Here is a 25,603-nt window from a genome sequence, read left to right as displayed (position 1 = left end):
GTATGTACTTGAACTCACATCCCTGCGATGCGGGTGCAGAGGGTCAAGGTGGGAAACGACAGGTTCCTCTGAACTCCCTTCCTTCCGTACCGAGTCTGGTTGTGAATTCTCCTTCCTGCGTCCGCTGGTTCCAGCCTCTTTGGAACGCCCTCTCCAAGGATACTGTCACCGATGACTTGATGGGCTGTAAACAGATGAATTGTTTTTTTTATTTGTTCTCCCTCCCCACATTCATATCCTCTGACTGCAGATGGGTTCTTAGAAGACCCTCTAACGGGTCTTGAAGTAGTAAAGGGAAATGCTGGGCGTCACTCCTGGGCGGAGAGACTAACCATTGCCCATGCCATAGCATCTCACTGCTGTGGGGTTGACCTGTGGAGTGGCGGTGGTCCCCCCTTCCAGATGTTTGAGAAGGAGCTCTCCAATAAGGAAACTGATCTGAGCGTCGGAACACCTTTTTCAACGAAGAGATCAGGTCAAATGGGTCAATGTTTACGGCGTAGTCACATACAGGGGTAGCACATTGCATGGGGCGGTGTAGGATTCAAGATGATAGACGTTTGTGCAGAAGGCACGGGGTGCGGTTTAGTTCTGACGTGTCTGTCTGATGACAGGCGGCTGTCAGAACAGGGAAAATCGACGCTTCTGTGGTCCCTTTTGAAATTCGTGCGAGTCATGTAACGCGTGCGTTCCCAGGCAAAGTGAGCCTTGTGTTCAGAGTTCTCCCCTCCAGCTGTTTGTCGCTCGGACATTAGGGCGGCGGACGAGGCGAGCTGGGCAGACAGTGGATGTGTGCCGTGGAGTTCTGGTGTCAGGGTAGTGAATGGTATCTACTGTCACTAACACACCTGCCAGTGTCATTCTGGGCTGAACCTCTGCTCCCGGAAAGAGGCTTTGCGCGTCGACCCAGTTGAAGACAGAGCTCATTGAAGATGCCACGCCAGTGGAAATGCTCCATGGCCAGCACCAGCAAGATTGCCCTGTCTGGTGGCCCCACCAGAATGGCAGGAACAGTGGGAGAGTTTGTACCGTGGTCGCCTGCAGGTCCGCAGCCCTTGGGACCGTCACTAGAGGAGGAAGTGGCTTCCCGGGTGGAGCCTGGGCGAGAACTGATCTTCCCATCCGTGGGGAGCAGTGATGGTGGAGACAGATGAGCTCATAACAGTGTGGAGAGAGGAAGAAATGACTGAAGACAGATGCCCTGGTGGTCCCCCAACACTTCTTGCCAGTCACGTGCCCTGTCCTCTGGGTATCTGACTGCCCCGCTGGCTTTCGGTTCCTGTCTTGGGGATCTCTGGGCCTGGTTCTGTCTCTGGCTTCTCCTCCGACGTCCTTCCTCTGAGATATCAGTGTGGCCCGGCCCTTCGGCTCTCGTGAGAGCCCCCATCCAGTCCCGGCCTGGTGACGGGCTTTGGCTCTATCACTGGTTGAAGAAGCCCGGACCAAGCAGGAGGTTTTCAAAGCAAAAACAAATCCAGAGCCTAGAAGGCTTCAGCATTAATTTCCCTGTCCTCCCTCCCTGTGTCGGAATCCCCTTCATAAAATCCCCAGATGTCTCCTCTGCTCGTGGCCATCAGTTACAGCATCTCCAGGGAGGCAAAAATCAGAGAAGGCCGGAAGTGGATTTACAACTGAATGAGGTGCAGAGGGAAAGGCACTTCCAAGGAACATACAGGTTCTCATTCCACCTGCACGAAGTTAAAAATATTTTTTTTCTTTTTTCCTTTTTTTTCTTTTTTTTTTTTTTTAACCCATCACAGACAGGTAGTTGCAGCACAGTTTTCACAAGCCAGACAGAGCCAAACCAGAACTCCCTGGCTCTAAAAAAAAAAAAAAAAAAAAAAAAAAAATGGTCGTGACTCATAGGACAGAATCCTAACCTGTTCTGGGCCTCCTGTCACCTTTACCCTGATCTTCAAGTTCTAGAATTTCAGACGTCTTGTACGGGTCACCCTGAATCCACATGGTCCCTTTCCGTTTGCTCCCAGACAGCTGCTAGAAAAACTTCCATCAACTGGTCGAAGACATTGAAGAGGTAAAATGTTGATCGTTGATCGTTAGGGAAATTCTGAGCGTTGGATAAAAGACGTGTTGGAGTGGCAGTGTCCCGGCCGAGAAGAACAGGGTGGACCCTCCGTGTCCTGGGAAAGGTCTTGAGGTCTTACGTTCACTGGACGCACACATTTGCAAAGATAAGCGATGCCATGCAGACCTCTCAGAAAGGCCAAAGCAAAGGGGACAGTAGGATCAAGAGACCCAGCAGACATCAAAGTCAAAGCATTTCTTTTGCCAGGAGACAAAACAAGTTGGAAGCATCTGCCGTGGGGAGTGTCTGTGAGCTTTCTTTTACTTTTCCAGCGGAGTAGCGGCAGTGACTCAGAGTTCATGGCCCTCGGAGCGTCCCCAGCTCAGCCACCCTAACGCCACATTAGAGACGGGCGTCTGAGTCCTCTAGAGACGAGAACCCTTGTCGTCCGACTCCCAGCCCAGGATGCATCGTGAACTGTGTACTTAGCAACCAGAACCTTTCCCTTAAATCCCCTTCCGCACGAAATGCAATTAGGGGCAATACATGGGCAATTTACACAAGCTAAACAGGGAGCTGACTTGGATATATGCGTTCCTACTAATTTGCAAAGTTGTCGCTGCTCTTGTAGTCGGTGCGTCTCACCTGTAGAGTTCACCAGTCACTGCTTTTAGGCCGAGAAAGAATCACAAGGTGTGTGACTGGGAGCCTAGTAATACCTAGAATGCATGTGTCAATCATTCATCCCCCACCCCCTCAGCTTGATTTAGATTCCCTTTTGCAGAAACTACTCTTAGTTTCAACTTGCTTAATAGCTGGTTTCAACCTGCCTCGTTTCTTCAGAGTAGCAAGCGGTTGGGGTTTTCTCGGACTCCGTTTTTTGGAGAAGGGCCACCCTTGGTGTTCTCTAGCCCAATTCCCCTCATGACGATGATTTTTAAGGTCGCCACTTGGAATCAATCTTTGCATGAGGTTTTTATTCCCCAAGGTCCCATCCATTGTGAAGATAGTCCACTGGGCTCTGTGGTGTCACTTTCTCCGCTGTCTGGCTGTGCGAACCCCTCAGATGTTTGCATTTCATACCCATGGTGAATACCGTCTTAAGAACCTTCAGCCAACAGGGAAGTGGAAGAAATATTGGTGGCAGGTGACCTCAGTAGATCTGACAGCACTCCCCTGTGCTGCTGCTCCCTACGAAATCAGAGGCTGCTGTTAACAGATATCTTGATTGATCAGAACAGTGGCCAAAGAGCACCACTCCCTACCTCTCTGGCTTCAAAGCTACCAACATAGACATCCTCTCTCTTATCCTTTGCTTAGGGACTCCGGGTAAAAGGCGGCGGGGTGGGGGGGGGGGGGGGGGCGGGGAAGGCGACAACAACAAGGTGAATTCCATATCTGTTTATTTTTGATGTATACTATTGAGATCTTTTGACTCGAAGACCTACTTTTCTTGACCACAGCGCATGTACACATAGCTTATTACAGAGTTTGTCAGCCTCAGCACTGTTTGCATTTGCGACTGGATAATTCTTTGTTGTAGGGGGGCTCTCCCATACACTGTGGAATTCTGAGCAGCATCCCTGAGCTCTACCCACGAGATGCCAGTATTACCTTCCCCTCCCACCCGGTCATGACAATCAAAACTGTTTCCAGACAGGGCGCCTGGGTGGCTTAGTCGGTTAAGTGTCTGACTTTGGCCCAGGTCATGATCTTGCAGTTGGTGAGTTCAAGCCCCGCATCCAGCTCTGTGCTGACAGCTCAGAGCCTTGGAACCTGCTTTGGATTCTCTCTCTGCCCCTCCCCTGCTCACTCTCTGTCTCTCTCAAAAATAAAAAATTCTTTTAAAAGAATGTCTTCAGACACTGCCATATGCCCCTGGAGGGAAGGGGTACAAAATCGTCCCTGATTGAAAAACCACTTCCTTAGTACATGGAGTGTACATAAATGAAATCACACGCATCCAGAATTTGCCTGGGAATGTATACCTTAATCAGGGTTTTTATTTATTTGCTTGCTTGTTTATTGTTTTCATCTATTTCTTGTCTCCTTGGCCCTAAAAGTTATCCCAAGCATTTTTTTCTCCATTTTCACGGACTAACTGAATACTTTCAGATGTGCGGCATTGTACTCATGCAGCATTGCAGAAAGTGGATAAAGATATTTCAAAGCAAAGAGACCTAGTGATGTTAGAGATGGTAACAGATTTCTGGGGAGCACTTGGCATGGACTCATTTTGGATGGTATTCATATACCCTTGATTTTCTATTACTAAAGGTGGTCCTTTACCTTTCCTACACATCAGAATCCTCTGGTGAACTTTTGCAAAACTCAAGTGTCATCTGAGGTGGGGCCTGACATTTGGTTTTCTGGAGTTTCCAGGGGATTCCACTGTACATCAAGAGGTTTATGCTCTGGGGTGCCTGGCTGGCTCAGTAGAGCATACGACTCTTGATCTCAGGGTCATGAGTTCAAGCCCTACATCGGGCTTAGGGCTTACTTAAAAATTAATTAATTAATTTTTTTTAGTGTGCTAACTTTTTCTTAAAATCACTCTTTCTTAAAAAAGAAAAGAGGGGTGCCTGGATGGTTCATTTGGTTAAGCGTCCAACTCTTGGTTTCAGCTCAGGTCACGATCTCAAGGTTTTTGGGTTCAATGCCCACACTGGGCTCCACAGTGATAGCATGGAGCCTGCCTGGGATTCTCTCTCCCTCTCTCTCTGCTCCTCCCCTGCTCAAGCTCTCTCTTTTTCTCTCAAAATTAAGCAAGTAAACTAAAAAAAAAAAAAAAAAAAAAAAGGCTTTGGCCCTGGAATGAGCAGCGGCAGCCCCAGACAGCTCTTGGATAAGCCATCTGTTCGCTAGCTCGACAACTATTTATCTAGCACCCCTATGTTCCAGGCACTGTTCCAGGTGTTGGGAATACAGGCAGGTGAGGGGGAGCCCTGTAACAGGGCTCACTTGTTAGTGGAAAAGGTGAGAAAATAGGAGCACCTTGGTGTGTGCATTTGATTGAGCATCATGTCCTTGTATCTCATAATTTCTGTCCACATGGATGTCATCTGTTCATCGTGGGTTTTTTTTTTTTTTTATGCTTCGTGAATCTTTTTTTATTTAGTATTGTAAAGACCTTTCATCGTCCTATAAAACATTTCAGTTTATGAGGAGGAGTGGGGAGAAATAAACGTGTTAGACCTATGGACAATTAAACGATTTCTAAGAGAATCACTGGTTGTAATTCTTCGGCTTTCCATATAGGCCATGCTTCGTTATTGTTTTGTTAGATCAGTCAGCTCAGTGATGCTAAGGACAGTGCTCACGTTTCTGCAGCAGTTCTACGGCCACGACTTCCAACCGTCCGTCATATTCTTAGTTAAAATAGGTCGACTCTGCAGTCACTTCTCCATGAGCCCAGATCCCAGAAGAAGGAGAACGAATGCAGACAGAAGCTACACTCCAAATCCACAAGACGCCTGGGCCAGGCCGGATGGATTGCTCAGAGTGGACCCAGCAGATGCCCAGAATGACGGGTCATGGCTTTCCAGAAGCAATAGGGCATCCTTCCAGCCTTACTGAGGGTGTTCACTTCCTCCAAAAGCGTTGAAATAAATGCGCCATTTGGTAGGTGCTCTTTGGAGTCCATAGTCCCGGCAGCCACAGGTCAGAAAAGGAAGACGAAGTCAGGGGACTTTATAGGCAGAGCTAGGAACTATGTGGAATGAGTTGGAAGACCAACCAGTCCGCTCCCAAGTCTACAACCACCCACCACGATTTTAAAATAAATGAACTCCACCCCTGCACAATTAAAGTCACGTGTTAATTAGCAGCAGACTGAGGACTTGACCCCAGGAGTTCTCATGCCTCGACTACTTCTTTTCCCATCACTCACAGAGAAAAGGCCCTCCCCCTTTCCCCGTGCCCCAGAGAAACCCATCTCCACATTTTGGGGGAAAATGAAGTGCCATATCTGTATATTTTTTTTAATCTATTTTTTTTAATCTAAGAAACAGAACTGTTGTTTCTAGAGGCTCTGTTACCTATTTCCATCACCGTAGCATAATGTATTTGTGTATGTACCTTCGCGAGAAGAGGATTTGAAAGCATCTTTGAGGTGTGTGACCGTTTTTCAGCCTTGTACTTCAGAGAAGAGGCAATGGAACAAGACAACCGCATTAAAGATGAAAATTGAAATGGGGCGCTGGGAACTGGTCCAAAGGAGAAGTAACATTTGTTACTGAACCATGAGCAGAGGAGGAATTTTTTAATCCAGGCTTGAGATTGGCTCTGATTTGAGGATGGTCATAACTTTATTAAGCATCCATGATGGCACGCTTGGTGTTAGACTGAATTAAGCAGGGGTAACTGATTTGGGGATTCTGTGTGAGGATGCTAAATTAGCATCCTCATTTTGGAAGATTGTACTCACCAAAAATAAAGAGGGTAGTGCTTCTGTATTTTCCTGGACCCCTCACCCAGGTCCCTAGAGATGCAACAACGAAGGGTGAAGGGTACGCCTGACCAAGTAGATCTTCATTCCTGAAAAGAGTTCCTGACCAAAATATCTTTCTCTTTTCTTATGCTGATAAGCTGGATTGAACCATTTACGGGAAGAAAAACCTCTCTTTGAAGCCCAGGGAAACTCGTATGCAGTCAACCCACTGCTCATCCTCCCCTCCATCTAGTCCTTGACCTTGTTATCCTTCAGAATCAGCTGTGCCTCCAGCCTCTAGCCCCAAAACAGTTGCGCAAGTGCCTAAAACCTTCCAGCCAAAAAACTCCAAACAAGCACTCTGGATTCAAGTGTCCTATTGGAATAGGAATACTTCCATCAGAAAGCCTCTCTGTTACCTAAAGATGTAAACCATCAGTGGTCTCTCCTGACCACAGAAAATTAAATCTTTCAGGGAGACCCACAGTGCGCTCACAGAAAACGCATCACCTAAGGTGGCATAGCACGTCTGCTTGCTCGGAAGGAAGCACTGGAGGGACTTGTCCTGAATGAGTCGCTGTGTTTATTTGGCTCAGATGGGATGGGGGGGGCGGTGGTCCCGGTGATGTTTTGTGGGCCTGAAGCACTTCCCAAGTTGCCTCTTAGGTTCCGCGAAATTCGTGTGCGTGCTGCTGCTCTTTTGGTTCAAGATTCTCTTTCTCATGTCTTGTGTCTTTCTCTCTGTGGCCCTTTGTACCTTTCTCCGGTGGTCGTGTGTTTCTGAAGAATAAAGAAATACTTTCTTTAATTTTCTGGGAAAACAAACAGGAAGAGGCTCCTGACATTTTACCTGTATTTCCTCTTGTTCTGTCTGTCCCCATCGGACCTCCTGGTCGTTGAGGAAAAGTCTGGGTAAGAGTTGCCTGGGGAGGCCGGGGCCAGGCACCCGGGCCAAGCCCTGGTTGCTGGCAACACTTGCGTTCTCAAAGATGGCAAAGAATCTTTGCTCTGCCAAGAAACAGGTGTGTTTTCTCGGCCCTGAAAGAGGAAGGGGCCCTTTCCAAAAAGAGGAAGTGGGAGAAGACCTCAGTCCCTCCATAAAACCTTCCAGAACCTAAGAGACCTGCTTTTGGCAACACGCTGTGTGGGGAGACGGGGGCATAGGGGCAGCAGGAACCCTGGGAACCATGAATAGGACCTTAAGTCTTTCAGCTCAACTAATATATATTTATGTTTTTTTTAATATCAGTGGGGAACGATGACTGTTTTAGAAATGTCACCCCAGGAGTTGCCAAATAAGTTAATTTACCTGTTCCTCATGCTATTAACATAAACCTTCACTCCATTACAGAGTGTAAGTAAGGGGCCTCCTGCAGGCGAAATCGAAACTGGCCTCTAAAGTTCTTTCCCCCCTCCCCCATTTTTTTGAAACACTGTCTTCTAGAACCAGCGTCATCCATATTATTAATCGCTTGTGGGGCTTTATACTGTATCACATTACTCCCTTGGAATTAAACTGCACATATGAAGTATGAAAAATGTACTTTTTTTAAACAGTAAAAAAGTCATTTCCTAGCATAATACCCAAAATAAAGTGCCGTGGAGCCATTAGTAGTAAATTGAATTTTTTGGCATGTAATTTGTACAAAAACTGACAAGTACGAGCCCCCCTGCCCACCCCCACCCCCCATCATTAGTCACTGGGTTTAGCGGACGCAGAGGTAGTAATCTGCAAGGGCAGGCATTTTGATGTCGACTTCAATTGCACACTTCATTTATTCGGACAGGGCACAGGCGGCAGCTTCTGTCACGGGGCATCACTGCACTATTAGCGAATTTCGCCCCAGGGCAGCTGGGACGCTGTTCTGGGGCAGATGTTCTTTTCAGCCTATTCAGTGACCATTCTTGGGAGTTGTTTACTGTTGCCATGGTGACTTTCATTTCCATAGCAGCAGCGCTGCTGTTTCTCAGAGGAAAATGAATTTAGTTATAAAAGGATAATATTTTTTCTCTGTCTCTATATAACCTGCCATCTGTCAACTGGTGGATCAGTAAGGATTCAGAAACCTATTAAGAATTATAGCAGCGAGGTGATGAGTATTCTTTTTGTCTCATATTAAAAGCAGTAATAGATGTGGAAGCAAACGCTGTGCCCTCAACATCGTAACTTTCATGTTTTCTTTATATCTTAAGTGTGTGTGTGTGTGTGTGTGTGTATTAATGCCTTCACCACTTCTGCTACCACCACTGTGTGCACACACCGTCTCGTAAAGTACAATTTACATTCTGCTGACAGATGGAAATGATCCGACGTCTTGTTTGTATCTCACTAGATGCAGGTATATTTAGGGCTTTCTCTTCTCGGTGCTGTGAGCTTCCCCAGTTCATCAAAGACTTCTGTAGCTAAATGTCCTATTGTCACCCCACTCCCCTACTCCTCCGTGCCAGAGGAGTAAGCTGTAGGGGTGCATAGATCAGCAACTTATCAGGAACATATAGTCAGATTATGAAATGAGCGAAATGAGGAAGGACCATGCTTTGTCTGAGAAACTTACTAACCTGCCCCTTAAATCTCATTCTAGAATACCTTTCTTCCTCTCAAATGCAAACGGGAAGAAAGTCACCTTTGGGATAGCTCATCTTGTTCCCAGATTTTTTTTTTTTCTCTGTTGCTTTCATAAACTGTAACTTGCAGGGGGAAAAAAACACACACAGACACCGGCCCCGTTGTAAATAATGTTATTTATTGGTTGATTTTTCCAGATCCTGACATTGATGCTGCCAGTGCCATGATGCTTTTGAATACTCCCCCTGAGATACAAGCAGGTTGTGAGTAGATATTTCTATAGCCTACAGCACCGTAGTTTGTGAACTTAACCTTCTCATTTATATACCAGGCCATAGGAAGAACTAATTCTCAAGTAGAACTTCCCTTGTAGAATCCCTTTAAAACTTAACCTAAGTGCATGATTACATGCATATGCCTGCAGACATGCGGCCATGCCTATGTGTGAATGAATGCATAGGTGTGTTTCCGAGATGACAAAGTTTTAATATAATCTCAGGGCTTAAGACTTGGGGGAAGGGAAGCAGACTCCATAATGGATTCCCGCGGAGAGAACTTCCTTTCTCCTGCAGGAATAGTTCCTGTGAGTTTGTAGTTTCTGCTAGAAGAGGCTTTGTGGGGCCAGCCTAACAGTGATGGAACTGAGCAGTGCCTAGTTACAGAAATTTCTTTCCCCTTTGGGACCTCATTAATAGCAGGCTGCCGCTTTATAGCTAGAGAGGAGAGGAAAGTCCGGCAAGACGGGGACGCAAGAGCTTGAAGTAGCCTTGAAATGAACCATCATGATGCACCCCCACCCCACACCCCGCATCATCCCCACCAGTCTTCCAAGCTGTCATAGAGAAGGGTCGGGCTAATGTAGCCAAGCAGGGCTCCTGTCTTCACCGGCCGTTGGCCACTGAGCAGTGTCAAGCTTGAAACAGCTCTTCTTCTTCCTTGAACTTGTCTTCTATTATGTCTTTTCCCACCTCTGAGCTACACCTTGGAAAGGTCTCCTTCCCGAGTGATGAACAATGACCTTAAATGGAGATAATCTGTCTGTCCCCTCGTCCTCCTGACTTGAAGCTAGTTCCCCGGTCCCCCCTTCACCCCCGCCCAGAACCCTGTTGAGCAGGTAGCCAGCTCACTTCCTGGGGTCTGCTCAGGACATTGCTGTGTGGCAGCCTCCTGTTGACGGAAGACGCTGATAAGGTGATGCAGCAGACCCCAGCACCCACCGGGCTCATTCTTGGGGCTGGGCCCTCAGCTTGTTTGGGGCTCTGGCTCCCTGAGTCAGAGAAATCCCCCACGTTCATTCTCGGGTGCTTTTGTTAACAGCCCTCCACTGGTCACAGCCTTCCCCGCAGCTTTGGGAAATTTGAGTCTATCCTTTCTCCTTCCTTCTTTTAAAAATCCGAGAGATGTGTCTCAGGAGAGACTCATCCCTCTGGCAGGGGCTGCCATTACCTGCTCCGAAAGGCGTAGAATTCCCTTTCTTTCTTGGCTAATCTCAGATTGCCAGCAGTTGAAGTGTTAGAGGCTGCCCACACCTCCGAGAAGCAAACGCCATTGCTAAGCACTTGTGTAACTAGCACAGCCCAGTGACTAGCAGTTACCCTGTAATGTGGTTTTTAAATGACGTTTGAAGTTGCAGAGAAATTGAAAACAAAACAAAACTCCATTCTCAGATGACATTGCAGGAAGAGTGCAGACAGATTGTAACCAAGTTACAGTCTGAAACAGTTTCGGGAGTCATGTTGCATGACTTAACAGTGAGGAAAACACTTTTTTCGTCAGAGCCGTAGAAGGTTCAGGAGCATCTTCGTTAGCACCCGGCCACTGTGCACAGGGATCACTGGCTTAAAGAAAAGCTTTTGATGAACCAGAATGATGGAATTAAGAGGGAAGGAGGCAGGGGGATTGGTCATTAACGGATCCCTAGCAGCTTCCATGGAAGTCCATTATCAGTAGTGGCTAAATGAACTTCTCCCCGTTCCCTCACTATAACACTCAAACTATAAATAATTATTTTTTCAGGGTATCCATAGTCTTACTTGCATGGAAATGCAGAATTTGAGTTTTAAAAGTTCAATGTTCATGTGTCAAAGCTGTAGGGCTTTTTTAGAAGGCTTTCTTCCTCAGTGTTAGCTCTGTGAGAAATTCAGCCTCAGCCCGGCCTTCGTGAAAGCTCCGGGCCAAGAAGACAGCTCCAGTGTCCTAGAAGGCAGGAACCAGGAAGTCCACAAAAGTCGGGGAAGGAGAGGCCCATTGGCAGGAGCCTCCAAGAAATAAATGTAAAGACTAGGGAGGGGGTAGGAGCATCATCTTTGTGTTCTCCTTCCCATCTGGCCCCAATCTCTAGTAAAATCCTCTAATGGTCAAGCTAGCACATGGTCAACAGGCCGGAGCAAAGCCCCTGAAGATGTGAACAGGACTTTAGGAAAGAAGTGAACATACACTGAGTGTCTACGGTGTGCACTTGGGAAGCCAGGTGGCCACTGGTCAGCCTCCCAGTAAAGGAGTCGGGGGCAGGGCGGGGGGTGGGGGTGTCTCCAGCTGGGGGCCTCCGTCTTCTCTTAGCGCTTCTCGGCTTCCGTCTTCCTCCCGCTCCCCTTGTCCTTATCTTATGTTGCGTGTTTCTTTTCCTGGGATTCGGTGAGTGTCTGGCCTCCTGAAGGGAGAAGGGGTAGATACTTTCTGTGGTGCAGCCTCCATACTCCTGCCCTGCCAGCTGCCCCCAAGGCCTGGAAAAAGTGGAAGGTGATTCCTCACCAAAAAGGTTCAGAGGCGGCAGACACCCAGCCCTGGTGGTGGAGGGCGGGCGGCCTGCCTCGTGGTGTTTGTATGCACGTGTCCCGGTGTGGACGTGGGTGCATAGCATTCAGGCGTCCCCTCTGCCCACGCACGGGGAGCACAGGTTCGCATCCGCACGGAACTGCCTGTGTCCCGCCCCCAGGCTGCGCTGTGGCCGAGCTCTGTTTACAGAGCCTCCTCATGCACTATTTATAGCCCCTTGTTTTCCCCTCCTGGGCTAGGATGCTGCTTGAACAGGGGCCACCAGGCTCGTCTGTCTGCTGCTGTCACTTCCAACAGTAAGAGCCTGGCTTGGGTGACTTGAAAGGCTTTTCCTTTGCCATCGACCTTCATAGCCGCCCCACTTAAGGTCACCGTACAGCAGCCACTTAGATTGTTTCCTCTCTTCCTTCCCTGCGCCCAGCATCTGCAAAGCTAGCTCGGGGCTGGCAAACCAGCCACCGTCCACAGTCCAAGCTGAGTAGATCGTACAAAGGAAACTTCTCAAGAAACTGGTGAGAATCACAGTCAGCCAGGCCCCTTTATCTTTGAGGGGTCCCACAGTGCCCCAAGGGAGCTCAGCCTGCCCCAGACCCTGCCCCTGGTATTACTTGAGCTGGCTCCTTATGGGTCCCATCAGTCTCTCCTGGCGACCGGATGCTTCACTTTCAATGAGGCAGCGGAGTGCATCTAATCAAAACCGCAGGCTTCAACATTTTGTCCCCACCCCCATCCCCCGGAGCCCCAGTGATGATGTTATCTTTTCCAGACTTTCCACTTTGCAGCATGGGGAACATTCTAGAAGGTATGCTGTTGTGTCTTGCATGTGCTATAGGACACCACTTCCAGAAAACTCAGCACAGGACATTGCTGCTGCATTATCTCTTGAACTTTGGATTGTGCTTCTAGACCCATCCACCTCTCCTTCTCCCTTCAAAGTAGCCATATAGACTAATTCCAGCTTCTAGAGTCTACTTAAGTACCTGCTTTGCTGTTCCCCTCTGACAAGCCCTGTGAGTCATCTTTAACCCCAATGGAGGGATTGTTAGGAAGTAAGATCACCATTCTCATCTTCAAAGGCTTATATAATCCCTAGTTGGAATGTTCCCAGAGAGGAACTCTGGATGATAAACAAAACAACAAAATGGGACAGCAGAGGTGAGGGAAGGAGGCAGCGTTCCACACCCCCTGGAGCTACAGTGTGCATCCAGCACACCAGGCACTGGAGAAGAAAGGCGACCAGGACGGAGGCTCCCCCATTCCAGCCCCCTCCCCAGCATCTTTCCAAGTAAGCAGGTGGAAAGTCCCACTTTGGGAAGGGGAAGGATTATCGGAAGCACTTGCTGCTCAACTTATGGCCTCTGGTAGTGTCAGCCAGGGCTGCCCTCCAAAGGCAGCAGGAGCTCAGAGGTTAATTTTAGAAGCCGTGAAAATCAAGGAAGCTGAGCATCGGGAAGGAGGCTGGGGAGGCTGGGACGGGGCCACACCGAGGGTGGCGGAGCGTGGAGGGAAGTTTGTCTTGTGCCACAGACGGTTTTCTTGGGTCCTCCAGGTGATCACGCTTAGATCACGGTGAGCAGTGCTGCTCGGTTCACTCCTCTTACTGCGTGTTACTTCCTTATTGCCTAAAAATAAGTAAGTTTAGAGTCACTCTACACTGTAAGAGAAAGGGGATGGTCAGCAAGAAGTGGGAGCCGTGGGGCCCCTGTCCTTGGCGCCTCGTCCCAGGCACCCGAGAATCTCAGAGATGTGTCTTCTTGTGTGTAAAAGCTGAATGTTGAACTGATCTTACAGGAAAGGATGGTTGCTGGAGGCCTGTGCCTTTTGCAGTGACCGCCACAAGCATATCCAGTTTTCTCACTATACTCTTCTGGGCTGGAGGGCTGGAGCCATGGTACAATTTCAGTACAATTTCAATACACTGGGTGGGACGGGCTGGTTGTAAAGGGCTCGGTCTGATTTGCCCTGAGGGCAATACAGAGGAAAAGGAAGGGGTAGATAGACCGTGCTGATAGGAAAACAGCTGAGGAATGGATTCATGCTCCCTCCGAGTCCCCAGAACCAAAGACTGGTTAATATGGACCTCACAGACATTTTAGACAGGCTGTGATTCGTTTTCCAGAAGCCACGTTCCTGACGCTTGGGGATGGAGACAGGAAGGAGAAAAGATGGGAGAATAGTTAAGTGTCACAGCTGGCTTCCGGCAGCCCATGAGCAAATATGAACACATCACCATCCCAACATGAAAAGCGCTGCCAGTGATGAGGACTGAGAAGTGCCAGGTTTGGTTGGCAGAGGCAGCATTCAGTTGCAGCCCATTTGAGAGCAAACTCCAGGAGTCAGGAGAAGAGCCTAGTTTATGTGCCAGAAGTCTGTGAGGTCCAGGAAATGGCTCAGGGAAAGCCTTTTTAGTGCTGCGGAATAGCTTCGTCCGTGAGATTCTCTTTGAAGTGAATACACTTCATTAATCCGGAAGATGTGGGCAAATGCAGAGTTGAGATATCTAAAAAGCATAAAAGGCTGGAAGAATTTCTCCCTGTCTTGACCTCCACCCCCCCCCAACACCCCCCTTAGGCCCTGTTCCTTATAATTAGTAAGAGGAAGGTAGAGAGGTGCATGGGATAGTGGAAGGACGAACAAGATGGTGATGAAGAGCTTATATAATGGACCGGCCGCCGAACTAAGCAATTTACATCAGTCGTCTTATTTAACACTCAGCAACACTCCTATGAGCTGTTTATACCAGGTTTGCAGCTGAGGAAACTGAGGCACATGAAAGTTGAGGCACTTGCCCAAAGCTGCAGAGCTAGTGGGGAGGCAAGACTGGGGGGTGGACGGAGGCCATGTTGCCCTGAGCTTGTACTTTTAACCACTGCAGAGCACTTCTTCCCTGGAGGCTGAGATGAGCTGAGGACACGAAAAGACCCTGGTCCCCAGTCCGTGCTCACTTCCTTTCTTTGTTCCTCTCTCTGTAGGGCATCCCCCCTGGGGCATAACAGTTCTAGGCGCTTGGACAGAGGACTCTGGGCTTAGGGCACTGTCCTTGGGGTTGCTTTTCTCCTTTGGCTGGCAGATGACTCCCTGGCCATGCTATATGACTCCCATCTGCTGTCTTCGCTGTCCAGGGCACCCCAGTCTTTGTCCCAGAATTATAGGTGTTTCAGGTATTTCCCACAGGGGTGACTCTGACATGGGACCAGAAGCCCCATAAGAGCTGTCACCGTTCCTCCAGCTACGTTCTGTGACCGGGAAGATGGCTGAGTTCTTCCAACATGGTCTGGGTTTGTTCTGTTCTGTTCTTGTGGACTTTGGGCTCACCTAGAATGGAGAAAACACAGGCTGCCTCAGGATGCTCAGGGGATGTTGGTTATGTTGATGTTGATGATGATAATATTGATGACTAACAGGTAATTTTGCATAACAGTAGTGCCTTTATTAACTCAGTTAAATCTCCACTCTGTGAGATAAATACCATTTCTGTCCCCATCCTCTTAAGAGGCTTGCTCAGGGGACACAAGCAGTAAATGACAGAGATGGGATGCAGACCCAGAGATGGGATGCAAAGATGGTGTTGGACCCCTCCAACATCCAGAGTCTGGCTCTCAGCCACCGTGCTGCAGACCTTTTCCCCCACTCAGAACCCTTTCATGGTTTTCCCCATATCCATGGGATGAAGCCCAAACGCACCTCATTCCCACAGAGGGATCATACGCTTTAGCCAAGTTAGTTTTTGTTCTTGTGCACATCGTAATTTTTATTACTTCCAGGCCTTGTATGTGCCGTTCTTGTGCCTTTGAATGCCAACTCCGATTGGAGTTCTACAGGAAGTCTTCCCAGACACCCTTTACTTCGGGTTAGATGCCTCCATCCTTCATGCCTATAGGCCGCTCGCCCCGCTTACCACAGTGTATTTCCATTGCCTCTTTAATTCTCTGTCTGTCCCACTTAGCTGCGTCCCCTTCATGGAATACATAAGCAGATACTCGGTATGTTAATCCATGCATCGATACAGTCTGTATATGGGACTGTAATAATTTTGCTGGCAAGAATTACGACTGTGGTGCAGATTTTAAGCGTTTAAGTGATTTTAACAAGTAGTCCTTTCTATCAGATTTGCTCGCCGTTCTAGATGAGATCTTTAGTGACTGATATCTTCACTGGTATTATCAGAATGGGACTGAGCCTGTGGTTTCTGGCCATTTCAATGAGACTACCATACGGCAAGATAACTGAAAAACCCTCTCCCGCGATCTCCAAAACAGACAGACAAACTAAAAGCCTCTCTTTTCAAGCAACCTGAAGCCTCTTCTACAGACTCTAGAGTCCTACTGATTTTTGCATGTCTGTCCTTGGGAATTGCTGGTATTTTTCCTCCTATATTTTCTTCTAAAACGTTTCTAATTTTAGTTCTTACATTTGCATTATGATCCAATTCTAATTAACTTTCGTGTATGGCCATGAGGTAAGGACCAAGGCTCATTTTTTCCTGAATGGATCGCCGGTTGTTGTAACTCTGCTTCCCCTCATCGTATTGTCTTGATGCCTTCTGCCAAAAGTCAGTTGGCCACATATTTGCGGGTCTATTTCTGGATTCTGTTTTCTTCCACGATCTGTGTGTCTGTGTTCACACTAATACCACGCCGTCTTGTAGCTGTAGAGGAGGTCTTGAAATGAGTATGTAGATCAGTTAATATAAATTTTAGATGCTCTTCCTTAGAAAGAACTCATCAACGAAGCAAAATAGGATACTTCCCTCCAGTATTACATTATAACAGGTTTCATGCTTTTAGATACCTGGTAAGTCTCCCGTCTCAGATGATCTGCTATCCGAAACCAGGCTGATAGTAAGGAACGGGTAAGAGTTCCTGATCTAGTTCAGCCTACTGTCACGGTTAAATGTGGTAAGTGAATGGAAAGATTCTGGACCCCTGGACGACATTAGTAGTACCTGGTTTAAGTGCTGGTTTTTGTCTCCCATCCACCTTTTATAAAACCCAATAGCAAGAGCCTTACACAAACCTGGAAGAGAAATAGCAAAAATTCTAGCAAGAGCCACAGAATTCTCTAGGAATCGGTCTGTATAACATCATCCATGTTCAGGAGTGGACATTCATCCTACATGAAAGACCTCTAGTTAAAGGTTCAGAAAATTTATGGAAACATGCACTTAGAGGCCTAAACATTACAGGAATAAAAAGTCTGTGTTTTGTAAAGAGTGTTCTACACAAATAATACTGACTTTAACACTTAATATCCAGAAGGGTTTTCATTTTTGTATGTATAATTTTCTAGAGGCTCTTTGTCTGAGAAGGCATGATTTATCCACCTTGCCTCTGGATGAGACTGTGCGGGGGGCTCCATGGACACAGCCAGAGCCCTGGGGACTCGGGACATTGACGGCAGAAGGGTTCCTAGGACACTGTTCCGAGAAGGAAGAAGAGATTTCAGTAACTTGCACAAAGTCACACAAGAGAAACTGAAATGGAAGCTAAGACTCCAAGCCCTGCCTCAGTGCTTCCCAATGCACGCCTGGCCCTGGAGACACACGGAGGAGGGTTGGTTGTACAGTAAGAATATTAGCTTGAACCTAATGAAACTGCTGTCCGGGAGGTCGAAAAAGATGGACGATCGGGGATGTCCTGTGGCTCCCCTGTGGTGTAAACCCTCATACAGGGGTGAGCCCACTGTGGGTTTGTATGGGAACAGACATCATCTGATGGGCACTGGCAAAAAGGTTGGCTTACGATTGCTCCAGGGATGTGTGTATTTAGGAGAAGGCGGGATGGTGAGAGAACTCTGGGGAGAATTGCTTGGGGAAGCTTCGAGGAAGGAGGCCGTGGGTCCTCCAGAGTGGGCTGTGCATGGTTCTGAGACGGGAGCCAGAGCCACCCTGCCAACCGTCCACTCCCAGCCACACTGAGGAAGGGGTCTTTCCTCCGGCGGCCGAAATCGTTGTGAGCACACACTGTGTTGTGAGCACTGAGGTGCCAAGTAGCTTATAAAATCAGCTTTGCTTTTCTTTTGGCTCCTGTTTTCTCTTGTCAGGTTAAGGACAGATAGAAAGATGTTCTCAGCTTCTGACCATCACCAGAGAAGCATGAAGAAATGCTTTTGTTTGGTCATTGCTATTAGACTTGTGTTAGTGTTCTCGAGATCTTGTTAGGGTCTGAGTGGAAAGAAAAGCTTATATTTAATAAACGCAAGGAAGTAATGTTTGAAGCCCGCTTTTGAAAACTCACCCTTTTTTAAACCAACGCATCAATAATTTGATTGTAAGGTATTGGTCTGACATGGCTGACCGAATCTCTTTCTTGAGGCGTGGTATCTTTCTTTCCCCTTCTACGTGTGTGTGCGCGTGTGTGTGTGTGTGTTTCTATCACTGCTCACTCTTTGTGCTTATAATAATCACTTTCTCTCTCTTCTTTTCTTTCTCTCTCTCTCTCTCTTCCTGATGTATCCAGAATTTCTGACTCAAAACAGAAATGTTCACCGTTGAATTCACGTGTGGTATCTTCTTCCGTTTTGTTTTTCCAGTTCCTCCAGGAGTGATACAAAATGGAGCACGGGTTCTGAGCCGCGGGCTGTTTCCTGGAGTTCGGCCGTTGCCAATCACTCCCATTGGAATGACGGCAGCTGTGAGGTAAGGGAGGCACTCGCTGGGCAAAGCCTGCCGGAACGAGTGGGAAGGGCATCATGTGTCCCACGGGGCCACTTGGGATGAAGAGGACCAGCCTCTAAGGAGTGAAGACAATCAACCTGGTTTGGGTGTTAAGAAAAGGCCAAGTAGGGGCGCCTGGGTGGCTTACTCAGTTAGGCGTTCGACTTCAGCTCAGGTCATGCTCTCATGGTTTGTGGGTTGGAGCCCTGCATAGGGCTCTGCGCTGACAGCTCAGAGCCTGGAGCCTGCTTTGGATTCTGTGTCTCCCCCTCTCTCTCTGCCCCTCCCCCACTCTCACCTTGTCTCACTCTGTCTCTCAAAAATAAATAAATGTAACTTAAAAAAATTTTTTTAAAGAAAAGGCAAAGTAACTCCCCAGGGACCCCAATCCAGCTTCTCCTTCTGGGCTCAAATTATCTTAGTCTCTTTGTAGATGAGGAGATGAAGACAAATTAAGCTTTTTGTTGAAGAAGGTGGGACAAGGTGGGGAGAAGGAAGTGGTGAGCAAGTTGTTCATTAGATTCTAGGCTAACTGGTCTACCTCCAGAATGAAATGCAAAATCATGTGTGAAAAGTGCCTTTGGTTAGTGGGATAGAAATAACATGGGGCATCACTCCCCTGCTTCCAAGAATCAGGTCAGTTGCCAAACCACATGAACTCTTCCTTGGGAAATTTCCTTCTTCCATCCTTCTTATCTCCACTGCCGGCCCTGGATTAGGGTGTCTCGCTAGCTTAGACCTTTTACATGTGCCAGTGTGGATGCTGCCTCCCATTTTCCTGCCGCTTCTCTGCCCATTCCCGCCCACCCATCGGCCACTGTCAGACTCATTTCCTAAAATGTGCCTCTCCAGCCGTCTGCAGAAACACCTTCCATGGCTCCCACACATCAGCCTGACATAACCCCAGTCCTCTGGTGTCCTCGAACCAAATTTGTTCCCCAGATATGTCTAGCGTTGGCCGATCTTATCCATTCAGTTGCCTCTATGTAGACTTCGCTCAGCCTCCACATGCACCTCCTTCAGGGTCCATCACAAAAATGATTGCTTCACAAAGCTTTTCAGAACATGGCCTCTGAGCTTGCCCTGGATGAATTTCCCTTTCCTTTGAAAGCCCCCATGTTTTGGTTGTGGCCCCTTAATGGGTGACTCAGTGTAGTAAAATTCCTGTGTGTGTGTCCTTCTCTGTTGTCAATGGTTCGCTTGCTGTAGACGGCCTGGGTCTCACGTGGCTGATGGCTCCTCAGGTTTGCCCAGGCTCTTGCTTGGAAGGCCTGTCACATTGCCCCCCTCCACAGCATCATCTGCTTGCTCACTCTGCTCTGTTGGATCAAGTTTGCACCTGAAGACCGTTTTTCTTCCCTAGAGTGTCATGTCCCAGAGGAAACCACCCCAGAAAGTCTGTTCGCTGGGTCCTGAGGGAGGCACAACGTCGAGCTCACTCGTGTGAAACAACCGCATGGTGCTTTCCCACTCACTCTTCTGGCAAACCAGCCTTGTCTTGCCAAGATGGAAGTCCCTCAGTCTTCAGGGCAGACGCTGGTGTCTAGGACCTGATAAGGAAGGAATTTGGTTGGAATTAGAATAATAATAATAGGGGCGCCTGGGTGGCTCAGTCGGTTAAGTGTCCGACTTCGGCTCAGGTCATGATCTCACGGTCTGTGAGTTCGAGCCCCGCGTCAGGCTCTGTGCTGACAGCTCAGAGCCTGGAGCCTGTTTCAGATTCTGTGTCTCCCTCTCTCTCTGCCCCTCCCCTGTTCACGCTCTGTCTCTCTCTGTCTCAAAAATAAATAAACGTTAAAAAAAAAAAAAAGAAGAAGAAGAAGAAGAAAGTTAGAAAACCACTTATCATTTCTGCTAGCCCAACATGGTGATACTTTCCAAAAATATATGGAAGGCCCTCTCTTATACTTCTCTAGGATCTTTCTTGGTTATCTGTAGGTCAATAATTCTTGAGTTCTTAAATGATAAGCCTTTTCCATGCAGCCAAAGTATCAGCACCTTTGCCTCACATTATGAGAGAAACACATTCCATTTTCTTTTCTTACTTAACATCTTTTCTGCCTCACCTCCTGGCTTACCTTTTTGGTTGACAGGACTTTGAGACCGTAGACTGTTTGCATGTGGAACAACAATCTATGTTCATTAGCATATTCTAAGTGTAGATTTCAGTTTGTTGTCTTGAGCAGTCTTTCGGCACCTGCCACGTGGATCTGGATGTGGCTCCAGCCATTCCTCGTAGAAGGGCACAGAAGAGCCAGGCGCATGGGGGGGGAGAGACATGAGACCAAGTTGGCCTTCAGCAGGAGCCACCCCCTAATTTTAATTATTACCCTCGTGGTGTATGTTATCATACATTTTACTGATTAGTACTCCCAAGAGGCATTATTTAAAATGCTGATTTTTTTTGTTGTTGGTGTTCTAGTTATGTTCTGGTTAGAAGATAACAAAACACCACAGCAAAACAATGAAGTCTTGTCTCTGGTTAGAGAGCTGCCACTTATCCAGTCCAACGAGCACCTCACTTTGGCTTTTCCACAGTAAAAGACCACAAAACAGGTTTCAGGTGCAGTCAGGAGACAGCGATAACACTAGGTATTCAGTCAGGGAGACTTTCATGTTAAGAACCATTAACCAGATAGGAAGTTATTAACCAGATAACTGGAAGGGTGAAAAGAGATCTCCAGGTGTCCTGGAGAAGGTAGTCACTGGAAGGAGCCGCATCCCCTCGGGCTAAAGAGGAGAAAGGGAAGAGGTTGGGATGGTTGCCCCATGGGAGTGGGGCTCAGACCTCAGAAGAGGAGCTGGGGTCGGAGATCCGGACCTCCGAGGGGTACCCCTCAGCTTGGGCTAGAGGCTCTGATCTCAGAGGAGGGACCTATGGAAGGACCAGAGGGATGTTAGGAGATCTCGGGATCTCCTGCTGGCGCACGTCCTCTAAGGGAACATGAAGAAGTTGGTTCTGTAAGCATTAGGAGGACCACAGCTGGATTCAGCAGCTACTACAGGAACGGACTGCCACTACAAGTGAACAGGACACACGCAAGAAGGAGCGTGTCCTTTCTTCCTCCACCCCCTTCCCAGTCCCTCAGTGGCAACTCCTGTTCTCCAAGCCTAATGTGAAGCCAGGTGGTGCAGCAGACGTGTGGCTTGAACAGCCCAGCCCCAGCCCCAGCCTTTGAAACACTGTAAAAGGGTGCGTTTGAGGCTGAGTGAGAGTAGCTGCAAAATGGCACAACATGTCTGTCCACTATGAAAGCACGCAAGGTCTCAGGACCTTCCTGAGCATCAGAGAAGTTGTCAATAAATGTGCCACTGCTGTTTGCAAAAACTAGACAGGTTACCATAAAGAAGAGATGACCAATAAAGAAAACCATTGTGCGTTACCAATGCATTGTTCCACTTCAGTGTTAGGAGAAATGAAGGGGGGAGAGGAGTGTTGTGTGCTCTCTGTAAGGTCAAGGACCCTTGCTTATAATACTTTGCCTTCTTTATGTCCCAAATGCCTGGCAAATAATAGGCACTGAGATGCTTCCAGAAAGAATAAACATAAACACAGCCACGGAGGTATCTGCAGAATCAGTGTCTATCTAAAACCCACTAATAAGTTTTCTGGGGTGGGAGTGGGGGACGGATCTTGTTTTGCTCTTTCACATTCACTGTAATTTTTTTTTTTTTAATTTGACCATGTGTCAGCCGAACCTGAATTCAGCTAAGGTTAAAAGGCAAACAGCCCACAGGAGACTAAAACAATAGCAGGTGTCTGCCAGACCCCACGACAGTGACCAAGGGATCCTGGGGGTGTTCAGTGTTTATGTCACTGCCCCCATCAGTTCAGCCAGGGATGGAGGGAGGGCCAGAGACTCACCCACTAAAGACCAATTTCCGACTCTGCTTTGTGTGACAGGTTTTCTGTGTGAGTCTAAGCGACTTCTCCTTAAGCGAAAATATTTGTCTTTCAGGGATTTTTTTTTTCCACCACTGAGTGGCAAAGGCCATGTTTGTTTGTCTTAACTCGGAAACTGTTATTGACATAGATGAAGTGTTACTTTTATTAGCTGATCATTACACAGCTTGTATTTGCTGGGTTCCTTTGCATATAATTATGATGTGAAATCTCCTTGTAAGAGTATCTGTCAATAGTGTAATTGACTTTACAGTGTTGACTCTTTACTCAATAACCTCAGAGATTGGCCCATCCTTAGTTGTTGGAAACCTGCTTATTTTTAAATTTGCCTGGGCGTAGAGTCCTCAAGACACATTATCCTCAAAATAACTGCTCACACGTCTTAGTTTTATGGCTGTGTCTTCTGTGTTCCCAGTGAAATTCCTTGCAGAGAATACATTGAATGGAACAAACGATTATAGCCCTAGAAGAACTGTTTCTGGCCCTCTTGGGAAACAGGAGCCTCAAGTTTCCTACATTTATAGCACTCTGGGCTGCCTCCCAGGTAGGGCCCATAGCAACTCTCTGGGATCTGGGCCACCTTGCCTTCAACCCTTACGGCTCTTTTTTGACCCATTAAATGTCCAAGGCTTACCAAAGAGGACTGGGAAAAACGGATGGGGGGGCGGCAGGTAGGAGTCCTTCAAAAGGCAACAGAGCCCAGAAATCACATATGAGAACTCAGGAGCCAAGTTTCTTGGGTCCTTATCCTGTGGTTGCATGATGTTGGACAGGCCTGGGCTTCTCATGAGAAAACCAGTCTTACGGGTTATTAGGGTAACACAGTTATGTTACTGACACAGGGTGTGCGTTAAGTAGGTGTTTGATAAATAACATGGAGAAACAAGCAAACCAATTCAGAAATGGGCAAAGGACTTAAATAGTCATCTCTCCCAAGAAGATATACAAATGGCCAAAACGCATGAAAAGCTGCTCAGCATCAATAATCATTAGGGAAACGCAAATCAAAACTGTGAGATGCCACCTCAAGCCCATTAGGATGACTCCTAGAAAACAATGAGTGTTGATGAAAATATGGAAAACTTGGAATCCCTGTACACTATTGGTAGGGATGTAAAATGGTGGAGCTGTTGTAGAAAACACTATGGCAGTTCCTCAAAAAATTAAAAATAGAGTTACCATATGACCCAGCAATCCTTCTGAGCATGTACCAAAAAGAACCAAAAGCAAGGTCTCGAAGGGATATTTGTTCATCCACATTCATAGCAGCACTATTCACAGTAGCTGAAGTGTATAAGCATCCCAAGTGTCCGTCAACAGATAAATGAATAAGCAACATGTGGCGTATACACACAATGGAATATCACTCAGCCTTAAAATGAAGGGCATTCTGACACGTGCCACAATATGAATAAACCTTGAGGACGTTACATTAAGTGAAATAACCCAGTCACAAAAAGACGAATACTGTATGATTCTACACATACAAGGTATTTAGAGTGGTCAAAATCATAGAGAGAGAAAATAGAGAGGTGGTTGCCAATGGCCCAGGGAGGGAAGGAATGGAGAATTAGTATTTATTGGGGCCAGAGTTGCAGTTGTGTAAGATGAAGAATCCCAAGGTTGGATGGTGGTGATGGTTGCACAATATTATGAATGTATTTAATACTACTGAACTGTACAATGAAAAGTGGTTAAGATGGTAAATTTTTCATGTTTGTATATTTTACCACAATAAATCCAATTGGAAAAAAATAAAATTAGTAATGTGGGGAGCCTCTTGGATTCATCTAGCCTGCCCCCCATAGACCTTCCCAGGTCTCCTTTTTGAGCACCTGAAGCTTTGCCCTAAGTCCCAGGAAAAGGCTTGCATTGAGCTTATTATGCCAAGAAGAATGGCCATTGGTTTTAAGGAATGATGGTGGTTATCCGAACGAGAGCAAGTTTTAATTTATAAGAAGTTCCATCTAATCACCGTCTGAGACTGCTTAATTGCATTTGGACCTCAAGTGAAAGCTGCAATTCCTGTGGAACATGAAGCAAGTCAGAAATTAATACTCTTACTGTAATACAAACATTAATACTTAAGGTCCTGTCAGAATACAATCATCAGGAAAACTCTCGCAGCCTAAGGTCTGCTCCTGGTCATCTAACTTTGTCTTTCCCCTTGAGAAGATGTTTGTAACAGGAGTTCAGGAAGCCGAGAGCCTTCAGTGTTAAGATAGGGTGTGGTCTAGCTATACAACTTGAGGGAAGATTTGCCACTGGTCTTTTTTTTTTTTTTTTTTTTTTTAAGGAAGTATAGTTGACACACAATCTTCCATTAGTTGCAGATGTACAGCATAGTGATTGGACAAGTCTGTATATTTTGCTGTGTTCGTGACAGGTGTGGCTACCATCTGTCACCATGCAACACTATTAAAATATCATTGACTGTATTCCCAATGCTGCACCTGCCACAGGTCTTCTTTATACTGTATTTTGTTTTGTTTTTAAAGACCAAGCACCTGTCAGCTTATACCTTCTGAAATCATGGTCTTTGAAGGCAACTCTGAAACTCAGGATTAGATTATGCTCTGCGGTAGGAGGGAGAGAGGAAATACTGCGGGGATAGTATGGCTTATTTTTAATTTCTTTCTGAGTTCATGTTGGTAACTGTAGGAATTTGTCTATTTCACCTAAGCTTTCAAAAATATTGGCATAAAGTTACTCATAATGTATCTGTCATCTTTCAAAATACCTTTGCAGTTATGTCCCTTTTTCATTCTTATTTCATTTTAACATCACTCTGTTTGCTTAATCTTGCCATAGCTTTTTGTTTTTCCTCTCAAAGAATCAACTTTTGGGTTTTGGGGGTGGGGGTGTTCATTTATTTTATTTTTGTTTTCACTTATAGTTTCCTTTTTTAAATTCTCTTTTTCTTTGCCTGGATTAGTTACCTTCATTTTAAACTTTTCTTCTTTTTCTATAAAAGTTCAAGGTTATAATTTCCTTGAAATTACTGCCTCATTACATCCCATAAATTTTGATACCTTTATTTTCATTATTAACAGCGCAGAGTACTTTCTATGTCCATTTTAATGTCTTTGACCCACAGATGCTTTTGGAAGTGTGTTTTTAAATTTTCAAACCCAGGAGAAGGCAGTGGTTTCTTATCTTTGTTTTTAGTTACCCCTTCAACACTGATTACTAACTCTAAGTCATTGTGGCCAGAGAGTTGATCTGGAAGATACTGGAAATTTGTGGAG

At 46.7% G+C, this 25,603-nt stretch overlaps 1 protein-coding gene across 7 annotated transcripts in view; it reads left to right on the top strand.

Annotated features, from left to right (window-relative positions):
• The window catches only part of FOXN3 (forkhead box N3), a 399,107-nt gene that overhangs the window by 359,320 nt on the left and 14,184 nt on the right, over positions 1 to 25,603 (top strand). For 5 of the 7 annotated variants that reach the window (XM_019461991.2, XM_019461994.2, XM_019461993.2 and 2 more), the window contains 2 exons: positions 9,219 to 9,284; positions 18,328 to 18,433. In XM_019461991.2, coding sequence (XP_019317536.1) covers positions 9,219 to 9,284; positions 18,328 to 18,433 — 172 coding nt within the window. The remainder of the gene's footprint in view (positions 1 to 9,218; positions 9,285 to 18,327; positions 18,434 to 25,603) is intronic. The other 2 variants (XM_053889698.1, XM_053889699.1) reach the window with 2 other exon arrangements.

This window comes from Panthera pardus, unplaced genomic scaffold (genome assembly GCF_024362965.1).
Source record: "Panthera pardus isolate Hobbes unplaced genomic scaffold, ASM2436296v1 HiC_scaffold_24, whole genome shotgun sequence".
Taxonomy (NCBI): domain Eukaryota; kingdom Metazoa; phylum Chordata; class Mammalia; order Carnivora; family Felidae; genus Panthera; species Panthera pardus.
Note: the sequence above shows the minus strand (reverse complement) of the source record. Positions and strands in the feature narration are given on the sequence as shown.